General features: G+C 40.7%; 1 protein-coding gene across 19 annotated transcripts in view; it reads left to right on the top strand.

Annotated features, from left to right (window-relative positions):
- Positions 1-13,246, top strand: part of GIT2 (GIT ArfGAP 2) — a 52,006-nt gene that overhangs the window by 1,597 nt on the left and 37,163 nt on the right. For 8 of the 19 annotated variants that reach the window (XR_006210172.1, XM_042962958.1, XM_042962976.1 and 5 more), the window contains exons 1-7: positions 1,427-1,768; positions 2,498-2,631; positions 4,156-4,268; positions 5,130-5,235; positions 7,281-7,367; positions 7,481-7,611; positions 9,769-9,863. Coding sequence is in view for 18 of the 19 variants with exons in the window: in XM_042962958.1 (XP_042818892.1) it covers positions 1,621-1,768; positions 2,498-2,631; positions 4,156-4,268; positions 5,130-5,235; positions 7,281-7,367; positions 7,481-7,611; positions 9,769-9,863 (814 nt within the window). In the remaining variant the exon portion in view is untranslated. Of the gene's footprint in view, positions 1-1,425; positions 1,769-2,497; positions 2,632-4,155; positions 4,269-5,129; positions 5,236-7,280; positions 7,368-7,480; positions 7,612-9,768; positions 9,864-13,246 lie in introns of those variants that run through there. The other 11 variants (XM_042962970.1, XM_042962963.1, XM_042962972.1 and 8 more) reach the window with 2 other exon arrangements.

Genomic DNA, 13,246 nt, shown 5'->3' with positions numbered 1-13,246 from the left:
GTTTGCAGTTGAACTTTTCTGTGATGTGTTTGATTCACATGAGTCTAGATTCAGACTTCCTCTTGGAACGTGTGTTCTTGACTCCCCACTCGTTGGTAGGGGACAAAGGAAAGCTGAGTTCTCCATTGCCATGCTTCTGACTGTCTTGCCCTTGTGCAGCATTTTGTGCGTATTTCAGAACGTTTTCTCTTCCATTGTATCATTTTAGTTGTCTCAAATGCCTAATCTACAGAGACTTGAGTCATTTCCTTCCTGTTTTGAATATAATTAGGCTACCTTGAAATGTTGTGTGAACTTGAGCAGCTAGGAATTTGCGCTGCCTTTTCTACAGAGCCCTAGTCAAAGAGTCACCTCTTTCTCTTAGGGGTCCCTTTAAAATTCTGATGACTGCGAAGCCCTTCTCTCTGGAAAATGCACATTTAGTCACTCTTTCACACGGAATTCATGTTATAATTCCTTCATGGGGTCCCGGACATTTCTGAAGCTCATTTGTGTTGTTCTTGGAGTCCTGGTCAGGAAGCCCCAGCACAGAACATTTAGGTAAACTGGGAAGGTTCTACCCAACGTCATAAGAACTCGATTTTGATTTTACTCTATTGTGAACATTCTAACATTTTTTTCCATGGGATTCTGATCCATGATGTTGAAGTGATGGAGAACCTTGCTTACTGGGTGTTAAATCCTTGTTGTCTTGTTCCTGTTTAGTTTTCTCCAAGAACACTGTGAATCCTCTGAATGATGTTTGAAAACCAAAGCTAGGTTTCAAACTAGTCTCCCCCCACCATAGTAGTAGCATGAGTACTGTACTACAAAAAGAAGTGTTCTTATGTATCTTTGTAGGTATCTTTCATTTTGATATTTTCAATTTCTGTTTTTCAGGATTCTATAGTCGTACTGACAGAGTTCTACTTCATTGAATGATTTTGTTTCTGTTTGGTTTCATGGCAAACACTTGACCATGATCACATCTTAGCAAATATTTCACTCTTTTTTTTTTTTTTTTTTAGTGAATCTAGTTCATTTTAAATAGCTCCTCCTCTGCACCCACCTACCCAGAAACCCCACTTGAGTCTTTTCGCTATAATTGTGTTCGTCTGACACATTTGATGTTTTAAGTATTGACAAAACCTTTTTCCAGTTGTCATGAATTTCAGTGGCCTCTTGAAATATCTGAATGCTACTTAGAAAATAATTTAGAAAAGTTAGAACTGTTGATATTACTAAGTACTTACTATATACAAGGCACTTTACCCTTTCTGGCCACCCTCGCCTGAGGTATGCTGTTATTCCCATTTGATCCATGGTGAGGATGCTCAAAGAAATTACTTGCCTGAGATCATTGTGCAAGAAGTGGCAGAGTTGGGGTTCCAACCCGGGCTGCTTGTCTGCAGAACCACCGTCTCAACCACCACACCCTCTGACTCCCAGGATTTGTCTCTGATTGAAATCATAACTTTTCATTGTAGGGTCGGAAAGGGTTTGAATAAACTGTTAAACGTGGTAAAGATGGTGTACATGCATTTCAGAGATTTTTGTGGACATTGAAGAATTCTTAAATAGAATTCTTAGATCAGGCAGCTTGAGTGGCACCTATTGTCGCCCCATTGTGAGTCTGACGACATGGAGAAAGTCTGTTTTTATCTGGGGTTTCTAAGTATGTGTTCAGTTTACTTGCCTGGTGTGGATTATTCTTACTGCCTACCAAGTGCGAATTATTCCTGTCTCAGAGGATGTCTGCTGAAGTTCCGTGGGATTTCGTGGGAAAAAAGTATTGTACCCGCACCAAAAATATTACTCGTTTTTATTTTACATCTTTGCCTCTGTGAAGCTGCTGCCATTACAGCTTCTGTTCCTTCAGATCAATTGTAAGGTGGGAAGGTGGGGGGGGGGGGGACTCAGCCGTTTATTTGAAATGAGTAATGGATGTCATAGAACATTTCCTAACAAAGGCCAGGTTCCTCAGTCTGTCCTTTGAGCCACATAGCCAAGCAGTTCTGTTGTCATGTTTCTTGCAGCTTTCTGCTAAGCATGGAGCCGTGTGGAGGTATGGCAGTAGATTAGTAGATTTGCTTCAGATAATGCTTCAGATAATGTGGATCATTCACTGACATGATTATGTTCTCTTGCCCTTTGTGGAGATGGGTTTGAGATGATTCATGCGTACCCTCTCGGTTTGCTTGTCTTATGTGCAATGAAGGAGCGAGCATCTGAGATGGACGATCCCATCAGGGCTACAGACTGTGGCCCTGGACTGGAAAGGAGACGGCTGCTTATCTAGGGCTTCGAGTCGCGTTTAGTCTCATTTCACGTTGTGCCGAGTCAAGCCAACATAGGTGGCGCCGTCAGACAGGCTCACCAGCTTGGTATGTCCACTAGCATTCTAGAACAGCAGAAAGGTCTAGTTTTTCTGAAAAACCAAACCTCGGTCACCTGGGCCCGTGTGGCAGCATAGCAGCCCCCGGTGTCCCCGCCACTGAGATGTCATTCTTCCTTCCAGACCCTTCCTGGGCATCAGTAAACCGGGGGACTTTTATCTGTGACGAGTGCTGCAGCGTCCACCGGAGCCTGGGGCGCCACGTCTCCCAAGTAAGGCACCTGAAGCACGCGCCGTGGCCTCCCACGCTGCTGCAGGTAAAGAGTAAGGACTCACCCAGCATGTAATTGGAGCTTTCGGGGCTCTTGCTTTTAGCAACTAACATTTCTTCCACTGTGCTTCTTAAATCTTAACAGCAGTGTTTGAATCATAACTGAATAGGGGTGCCGTGCCTATCAGTGCTGTGTGTGAGAACTGAATTCGTTGCTTACGATTGTTTTTTTCCCCCTCTCCTAACAAATAAATCTGGCCCCAAAAGCTCAATTATAGATAGATAAATAATTGTTAAAGTTTTTTTGGTGATGTTTCACTGCTGACTTTCCAGACTGTCACCAGAAGTTGTTGTTAAATGGCCCATCTTTTCCCTATGCTATGATAAATGTTTCTGAAGGCTGCAGTCTCAGAAACTTTTTATTACGTTTCCTGCTTTGTTGGAAGCATGGACTGAGATTCCTCAGAAATTTCCGAAACATGTGATTGAAGCTTTCTTGAAGTTTTTCTTAACCAGTTAGAGACCAAATTAAGTTAACATGTGTCGGTTGAATGCCCAACACCCTGCTAAGTGTTAAGTGAGCTCTTTGTTTTATTTGGGGTTGAATGTCATGTCACCTGTACTTCTATTTTGGGGTACACATTCTTCAAGTTCCATTGGAACTCAGAATTAAGCATGTGTTTTGCCTTCATTTGTCTTGAGTACATATTTTACTAGATCTGTGGCAGCTGTACAACGTGTCCCTTAAACTTACCATATAAACCAAGGAGCCAAAACAAGTGGGTTTGGGTCTCTGATGTGATGGTATCTGCACCAATACAAAGCACAGATGGGGCTGTGTCAGGAGCGTGCTTTGAAATGAAATTGGAAGTATGGTTTATTAATAACTTACGCTGAGAAGTTTCTAACAGCTCCATCTCATGTGAAAGTAGGAGTTTACTGCTCTCAGGTCTTTGTTTACAGATTTCATTATAGGGCCTGAAGAAAGTCCAGAGATGAGTAGTTTAAAATACCAGGCTTGACCCTAAAAGTTCAATTCTGAAAGTATGGCACATGAACCACCAGTGGTACTCAAGACAGATGTAGGTAATACTCAAGTATTTATTTTAATGGTAAGATAATGACATTATCTTAATGTGTATAAGAGAACTTTAACTAGCACATCAAGCCACAATTGCTAGTACAAGTTTTAAAAAATGAGTGGATTTAAAGAAAAATATTAGGCGGATAGTCTAGACAGTATGTGGGTTGTTAGGAATCTTGAAAATAGTATTTGGGTGATCAGGTTTGGGAAATACTGCACTAAAATGCCAAAGTACTCTTCCTCCATAATCTATAAGAACAATTTAATCAAACCCTCTTAGGTCTTTAGCTGTCCTCCTGGTCAAACCTGAATCCTGCATGCAGGTTCATTGTTCTCACTCTAGAATCAGAAAGCAGTGATTTGTGGGATATCCCCATCATGCTAGTATTTGTAATGGGGCTTGGTTTTCCCAGTTCAGTTACTACAATTCCCAGGGAATATTTGTGGAAAGAAATTAAAATATGATTTTACACTGCTTGGTTTTAGATGGTTGAGACCTTGTATAATAATGGTGCTAATTCTATATGGGAGCATTCATTGCTGGACCCTGCCTCTGTTATGAGCGGAAGACGTAAAGCTAATCCACAGGATAAAGTACAGTGAGTGGAATGTTTAATACTTTTATTTCTTTGTGACACACGGGGCCCACTTAAAGGTGCACAGCTACTTTTGACCAGCTTTCACAGGGCAGCACAGGAGGTGGGTACACCTCAGTTGTGCGTTGAGCCTTTTGCTTTTAGAAATGCGGAAGACCAGGCACAGGACCATCTCTTCTGCATGGTTGCATAGCACAAGTCAGTGGCTTCTCCAGTTCGAGACAAAGGCTCAGAGGCTGTTTATGTAATCAGATTTAAGCTTAGGTGCTCAAACAAGAGGCAGTCAGACCAGAAATCTCGGTTCTGGGCTCCAGTCTGCCTGATGGTTCACCTATAGGATGGGATGAAATGCCCCTTCCTTGGAAGGCCACTAGGTCAATTACTAAAATTATAAAGAGGGGCCCCTGGGTGGCTCAGTCAGTTAAATGTCCCACTCTTGATCTTGGCTTAGGTCATGATCTCACGATTCATGAGTTTGAGCCCCACATTGGGCTCTGGGCACTGTCAGTGCAGACGGAGACTGCTTAGGATTCTTTCTCTCCCTGTCTCTGCCCCTCCCCCTCTTGTGCACTCTCTCTTATTCTCTCAGAATACGTAAATAAACTTAAAAAAAGTTTTAAAAAAGAGAATTACAAAGAGAGGAGAGGTGCTATAAAAAGCAAGTCCTCTGCAGTCCTGGCCATGAGAATGACTAATCGATGTTTTGAGACTGCAAGTCTTAAACTCCTGCTGGAATTTCTCTATTGTTCATTTTCTTCTCGAGTGGGAGATACGGGTCACTTCCTCTTCTTTTTACAACCTGAAGAATGGGGAATGTTGCATCTGCATTGCAAGTGAGCTGTTTTCCTTTTTGTTTTCAAACAGTCCTAATAAAGCAGAATTCATCAGAGCCAAGTATCAGATGTTGGCGTTTGTGCATCGCTTGCCTTGCCGGGATGACGACAGTGTGACTGCCAAAGACCTTAGCAAGGTGGGCCACACCTTTTAAAATCCCTACTGTTGCTGGATGAAACAGTGTATTGTTTTGCTTGAAAAAAAAACTTAAAGAGGAAGAAGGGAAAAACAACACAAAAACTCCTTTCTGTATTCTAAATAATAACAGCCTTTTTTGGAATTGGTTTCATCTTTAATCTTAATTGAAATGGCAGCCATTCATCTTAGTGGAGGTACAAGGGCAAAGAGAAAAAATAAGTATGTATCTAGAAAACAATTTGTGTTTTTCAGATACCGTTTTATTTGTGTTTTTTTTTTTGTTTGTTTGTTTTTTTTTTTTCAGATACAGTTTTAAAGTTGTATTTCTAGGAGCACCTGGGTGGCTCAGTTGGTCAAGCATCTGGGACTCTTGACTTTGGCTCAGGCCATGGATTTCATGGTTCATGGGTTTGAGCCCCACGCAGTCGGTGTGGAGCCTGCTTGGATTTTCTCTCTCTGTCCCTCCCCTGCTCATACTCTCTCTTTCTCAAAATAAATAAAACTTAAAAAAATATTTTTTAATAAAACAATACAATTATATTTTTATAAGTTTTTTGATTAACTTTGAAATAGGAATCATCCTTGAGTTGTTTCTAGAAGGGACTAGAAAGCTTGAGGAACTTCTTTAGGCATCCGGGTTGTATACTGAGTAGGGTCTTCAGGAAGCAGGATGACTCAAAGCTGTAGTGCTCAGGATTCTTTATTATACTTGCAAAACGAGTAGATGGCTTTCTTTATGTGGGCCTTTGCATGTTTTTGAGAGATGCCCTGAGAAATCTGTATCTTTATTTTCAAAGCATTGCCTTTAGGAAATGTTCACGCAGAGCATGGGCACTCACAAGTCAGATTTTTTAAAGTTTGCATAGAAGTACATGTAATTGGGGGGCGCCTGTGTGGCTCAGTCAGTTGAGCGTCTGACTTCATCTCAGGTCATGATCTTGCAGCTTGTGAGTTCGAGCCCCGCGTTGGGCTCTGTGCTGACAGCTCAGAGCCTGGAGCCTGCCTCAGATTCTGTGTCTCCCTCTCTCTCTGCCCCTCCCTGGCTCATGCTCTGTCTCTCTCTCTCAAAAATAAATAAACATTCCAAAAAAAAAAAGAAGTACATGTAATTGTTTCTGTTAATCAATAAGGCTTGGCATGGGTTTTTTTTTTACCAATTTAAAATTATTAAATAAGTTAATTTTAAAAATAAGGCATGGATATAGTTGCTGCAGTAGGTTTCTGCATTCTTAGATTAAGAGATACGGCATTTTGGACAATTCTAGGTTGGACTTGAAGGAAAGTAGCTCATCTTCTGCATGTGTAAAAGCTTTTCTGCAGTGGTACAGAATTTGGTATACACAGGCCTATTTCAGTAGACCCTGAAAGACTTGGTTAAAGTATTGTATACAGCGCCAAGAGTGGTGTTGTGGAGAGGGTGTGCTCTAAGGCAGAATCCTGTAGTTTATGTGGTGTGGGATATGCAGTATATGGAGCAGGCCAATAACAACAGCAGATGATAACAATGGTTATAAAAACAACAGCAGCTGTATTCTTTGAGCATTTCCTGTGTACCAGGCTCCATGCAAAGCACTTCGTTATATCATTGACTCCTTACAGTAACCCTGTGAATAATAGGTGGCATCGTTATCACCATTTTAGAGATGAGAAAATGAAGGCTCAGATTGCTTAAAGAACTTCCACAAGGTCACACAACTTGAAGGGTGTATGGTTTGAAATTGAGGTCTTTGAGACTTCAGAACCATGTTCAACCCCCTTCTTATACTGCCTGTCACTCCAGGTCTGGCTGTGCCCCCTAGACAGATCATGTATCTGGGCCTGTCGGCTTTCCCAGCCCTTGTTTCCTTCTCAGTAAAGTGCACCTGGCCCCACCTGAGAGCCCAGAGGTGGTTGTGACCAGCAAGGGAGAGACTGTTTCATCCATCTTACTGAGCTAAATGAAGATTGTTACTCACGTAATTTATGGTAAAATGATCTGCCAGTTGCTCTAGTACACCGTTCTTTACGCTTTTAATAAACATTTTTTTGGTTTGTGTTTTTCAGCAACTCCATTCAAGCGTGAGAACAGGGAATCTCGAAACCTGTTTGAGGCTGTTATCTTTAGGAGCACAAGCCAACTTCTTTCACCCTGTGAGAAAAGCATGAATTGATTCAGATATTAAATTGAAACTAAGTGGGTTGTGTTTGTGTAGCCTTTAGTTTTATTTAATTTGCTTGTTTGCCTACTTTTTATTAATACTCAGGAAAAAGGAAACACCCCACTCCATGTTGCCTCCAAAGCAGGGCAGATTTTACAGGCGGAATTATTGGCAGTATATGGAGCAGACCCGGGCACACAGGATTCTAGTGGAAAAACTCCTGTTGATTATGCAAGGTAAGAGACCTAGATTCTGGTCGCTCCCTTGGTTAGGGATTATTTATATTGGGTATGATTCATTGTTAGGTGGCTAAATTGCATATGGTTAACATTTAACCCCTTGAAGTTAAGGATTTGCGTCCTATTATTTTGCAGATACAAACGAGCCTCGCAAAGTCACAGAGGGTAGAGCCATTAACCAGTTAGCTTTCAGTCTTTCACGTGACTTAAAATGCAATGGTATTTGAGCCAAATCAAGTATCAAGAATTGCAGACCCCACCCCTCAGTTTTTTAACATGTTTAGTCATTGCTTGAACTTAAGAACAGATCTGTATGGATAGATCTATGATTAAACAAGTACAGGGTAAAATGTTAATTGTAGGTTTTAGGTAGCCGACATATGAGTGCTTGCTATAAAATTCTTCTTGGTTTAAAAACTTTGACTGTGAAATGCTGGAAGAATAAACAAATCCATAAGTTAGTCTTGAATATCCTTTAAATGATAGAAGGTGGCTTATCTTTCTTCTTCTTGCAAATTAACTTTATTAACTGCAAAGCACTGTACTCTTTTCTGCAGAGGAGAAAATGGGTGAGATGACAAAACTGTGCCTTCCCAGAATTTATTATCTCATAGAGGAGATGATTCAGAAATGCATGAAAGAGTTAAATGAAGCAAGATAACATGGAATTCATTGCCAGAATGGACAACTCCTCTTAAAAGGCATATATAGGGTTTTTTCATTGTGGCCTAAATCATTAAGAAATTTCTTTAGTTGGACTTTGAAAAATGGGTTGGATTTGGGGGTGTGAAAGAGAAGCTAAGTAAGACATTCCAGGTGAAAAAGAAAGGCCTGAGTCAAGTTCAGGAGGGAGGGATGGATAGGGCATGTTCAGCACAGCAAAGTGCTTCACTGGATAGAGCAGGGTGAGCTGAGATACTGAGGAATATAGTATTTCATCAGATCTGAGACTCCGCCGATTGTACGGGTCATAATTATCTCATATACCACTAAAAAATGAGAAAAAACTCGGACAATTTAATGATGGATGGGGGCACCTGAGTCGCTCAGTTGGTAAACATCTGACTCTTGGGTTTGGCTCAGGTCACAGTCTTGCAGTTTGTGGGTTAGAGTCCTGCATTGGGCTCTGTGCTGATAGCGTGGAGCCTGCTTGGGATTCTCTCTCTGCTCCTCCCCTGCTCTTTCTCTTAAAATAAATAAATAAACTTAAAAAATATAATGATGGATGTACCATCAATTGTCACATACTTCCTGATTTCACAGCTGTTTAAAAAAATGAGAAAAAAAAGATGCGTATCTCAGAAATCAAACGTGTAGTATGTTGGAGGAATATTCTGTAGTGTCTTGAATGGTGGGAAGAGAAACTGACAGAAACTAGGCTTTATCTTTTAAGAGGAAGTGAGCCCTAGGTACATGGTACTATCACTTACATTGGAATTTCCTCATGTGTACCTTGCATATATAATAGTCTCTCAATGTAATAACCTATTTATGTGCCGTGTTACCAGAAGGATTTCAAACAGTTTAAATACTTATTTCATAAGTGACGAAAGGCAAACCTAATGTTTTCTGTTATGGAAATTGAAGTTAAGGATGTAAAATAGTTACAGGTGTGAGCTGTGTGTTCTTTTTGGTCTCTCCCTGAATTAAAGACCTTGAAGTGGTTACTGAACTCATCCAGAGTCAGACTGGCTGCAAGAGCCTCTAGGGGAAGGACCTTCTTCATAATACTGATGTTCACACTCATCCCATCCTGACTGATTCAGAATTTCCGAGGTTGGGGCCTGGATATCTGTATGTTTTCTAAAGCATTCTAACTCAATTTTGAGAACCTGTACTCTAGACCATTTATTAGTTTTATGTTGTGCCTCCTTAGATGAAGTTATTCTTCATCCCTCCCAGAAGTCCATGATTTCCTTATTAAGTATTCTGTTTTGTAAATTAAAGGAAAGGGAGTAGTTCAGATTACAAAAAGTTTATAGAGGTGGGAATAAGAGTAGACCTTGGAAGTTTACCTCACACAAAAGGTTGATTATTCTGAGAAGTTGCATTTGGTAAATTGCTCAGGTGTCTTGGAAGACATCTCTGTCCTTTTTTATTCTAGAGCCAGTGGCTGGTGAGGAATATAACTGGTACTTTGTTTTCTCTTGACAGGCAAGGAGGGCACCATGAGCTGGCAGAGCGTCTTGTAGAAATACAGTATGAGCTGACTGACAGACTAGCCTTCTATCTCTGCGGCAGGAAACCAGGTGAGTGAAAGGCTAGTGGCCTCTCCACACCTTCAGTCAGTCAGCCTGCCTCTGGGAAAAACAAGTTGGGACGCTGTTACCCAAGACCGCTGCTTTAACATATCCTCAAGAAAAGTACAAATAAATAAGGATTTTTACTTGAAATAACTGTAGCATTTTCAGTTCCATGCAAAGGATATAAGGGTAGTCAAATCTCCTTGAATTTTAGTCTTTAAGACTTTATTTTAGCTCCAGAGGAGTGACTGTTTCAAGAATCAGCACAATTGAACCAAAATTGAATGTACGCCATAGTTCTTGCACACAATGGAACTGGGATCGGAAGAGCAGAGCAGTAACTTGTGTAGTTATTTGAAGAATTCTGCTATAAAAGGAATGGAAAATGGGTACCTGGATGGCTCGGTTGGGTGTCTGACTATGACTCAGGTCGTGATCTCACGGTTCATGAGTTTGAGCCCCGTGTCAGGCTCTGTGCTGACAGCTCAGAGCCTGGAGCCTGCTTCAGATTCTGTGCCTCCCTCTCTCTCTGCCCCTCCCCCGCTAACTCACTTTCTGTCTGTCTGTCTGTCTCTCTCTCTGTCAAAAATGAATAAACTTAAAAAAAAAAAAAAGGAATGGAAAAGAGGTCAAAAGTAAACTTTGCCATTAGCCAACTTTATTTATGAAGTAGAACTAGGGTCAGCAAACCATGGTCTATGGGCCAAATCTAGCCTGTCACCTGTTTGTTTGAATAAAGTTTTGTTGTAAGATAGCCCTGCCTATTCATTTACATATTGTCTGCAGCTGCTTTCACACTACTGCAGCAGAACTGAGTAGGTTGAGGGGAGCCTGGCTGGCTCAGTTGGCACAGCATGTGACTCTTGATCTTGGGGTCATGAATTTCAGCTCCCCATTGAGTGCAGAGATTACGTAATTAAAGAAGGAAAGAAAGGAGTAGGTTGAGTATTTGCAAGAGAGATCATATGGCTGCAAAGCCAAAAATATTACTGTCTGGTCCCTTACAGAAAGTTCGCCAGTTCCTGATTAGGATATCCTCGTGCACATATACAGCAGTTCCCTAACCTGGCTGTATTACAGAGTTAAGAGCCCCTGGTGTGTTCTACTTCCCAGTGAGATGGGGTGAGCATACCCCACCGTTTCTTTCCTGCTAATACGATCAAAAACCCTGGACCAAATGCGTGGACTAGCTATCTGAGGACTCTGGCTGGTGGTTTAGGAACTCAAAGTACCACGGAGCTAGTGGTGAGTGTCCTGTCTATTTTACTTCTGAGATGGCCTTGGAGATGGCCTGAAACCTGGAAGTGCGGAGCAGGTGCAAGAAGCCTTCTCTCTCTGGTCTAAGGAGCAGTAAATGAGATTCCTACAGGACAGAGAGGTGGGGGATTCCCCTGGGTTTTTTTTTCTCCTCCTCCTTTTCCTCCCACCCTAGACCCTAAGCACTCCTGTGGCTGCAGCAATGGCAGCAATGGCAGCACAGCTGCCTGAGTCTCTGACCAAGAGCGTGAGAGGAATTCTGATTGCTTTTATTTTTCTCTCTGTTCTCTTGCCACTTGGCCCAGGAGGCAGAGCCTAACCTGGTCTGTTGTCTGCTAAAACAAAAATGTTAACATTCTCCATAGAATTTAAAGAAGACTCAGAGTCTCACAATATAATATTCAAAACGTTCAGGATATCAACCGTAATTACTTGACATACAAAGAACCAGGAAAATCCCAAAAGACTTGCAGGGGAAAATGTAGTCAACAAAGGCCATCCCCAGATGACACAGATGTTGGAATTAACACAGTCTAAAGCAATAGGAACATCATGGTTAAAGAAGTAAGTGTGAATGTTCTTGAATCACATAGAAATATAGAAGGTCTTAGTAGAAAAACAGAAGATATAAAAATGAACCAGATAGAAACGTTGAACTGTGGGACACCTGGGTGGCTCAGTCAGTTGAGTATCCCCCCCCGGAGTTCGGCTCAGCATGATTTTGCTGTCGTGAGATTGAGCTGCACATTGGGCTCTGCTCTGGCGGTGGAGAGCCTGTTTGGGATTCTCCTGTCTCCGCCCCAATCCCTACCCCTGCCCACACCATCTCTCAATCTCTCTCTCTCTAAAAAATAAATAAACATTAAAAAAAAAAATGTTGAACTGAAAAATACAGTAACTAAAATTTTAAAACTCATGGATGGGCTTAATAGATTGGAGATGGCAAAGAAAAAACGCAATGAATTGAAATACATCACTAGAAATTACCCAGTTTGAGCAACAGAGAGAATAAAAAAGTGGGAGGAAAAAGAAACTGAACACAGAGCCCCAGGGATGTAGGGGACAATATCAGAAAGTTATGTTTTTATCTTCAGACTCCCAGAAAGAGATCAGAAAGCATGGTGCAGAAAAAATATTGAAGAAACGTGGGTTCACAACAACTCTAAATTTGGCAAAAGACAGACTTGCAGATTCAAGAAAGCTCAGAGAATCCCAAACAGGATAAACTCAATGAAATCCTCATTCAGACACATCAAAATCAAACTGCTGAAAACTAAAGACAAAACATTTGAAAGCAGCCAAGGAAAAAAACTGACATATAACATATAAAAGGACAGTTATTTGAATAACTATGGATTTTAATTGGAAACCATGGAGACAAGTACTGAAAAAAAGAAAAGAACTGTCAGCTCAGAATTCCATTTCCAGTGAAAAGAACCTTCAAGAGCGAAGGCAAAATATATTTTAAGATGAAGGTAAGAGAACTAGTTGCTCTAACAGAAATGCTAAAGAAAGTCTTTTCGGTAGAAGGGAAATGATACCAGAGGGAATCTGGAACTTCAGCAGGAGTAAACAAGAACAACTGAAGTGATAAATATCTGGATAAATATAAGAGATTATATTTTCCTCTTAAGTTGTTTGAGATATGAGTGAGTTTAATGCAGAAGTTACAGTATTGTCTAGTGGGATTTTCAGCCTATGTCACTGGGATACATTTGATAGCTACGACATAAAAAGGGAGCAGGTAAAAGAAATACAGAGATAAGGTTTCTGCATTCATCTTAAAATGGCAAAATATTATTTCTAAGTAGACTAAAAGGTTATGTGTACTGTAATGCCTAGCACAGTCACTAAAAATGGACTATACAGTGATATGTAGTCAAAACATCTAGAGATAAAATTGAATGTTAAAAATTACTCAAATATTATCAAAAGATACTTTAATTCAAAACAATCCAGAAAAGAGAGAAAAGGGGAGAAATAGGCACAAAAAACTGAGGCCCAAACAGAAACTAAATAATAAAACCATAGACTTAAATCCAAACATATGAATAATTACATTAAATGTTAATGATCTAAATGTACCAACTAAAAAGCTAATAAGATTGTCAGAATGGATTTAAGACAGTAAG

Source organism: Panthera tigris, chromosome D3 (assembly GCF_018350195.1).
Source record: "Panthera tigris isolate Pti1 chromosome D3, P.tigris_Pti1_mat1.1, whole genome shotgun sequence".
NCBI lineage: Eukaryota > Metazoa > Chordata > Mammalia > Carnivora > Felidae > Panthera > Panthera tigris.
Note: the sequence above shows the minus strand (reverse complement) of the source record. Positions and strands in the feature narration are given on the sequence as shown.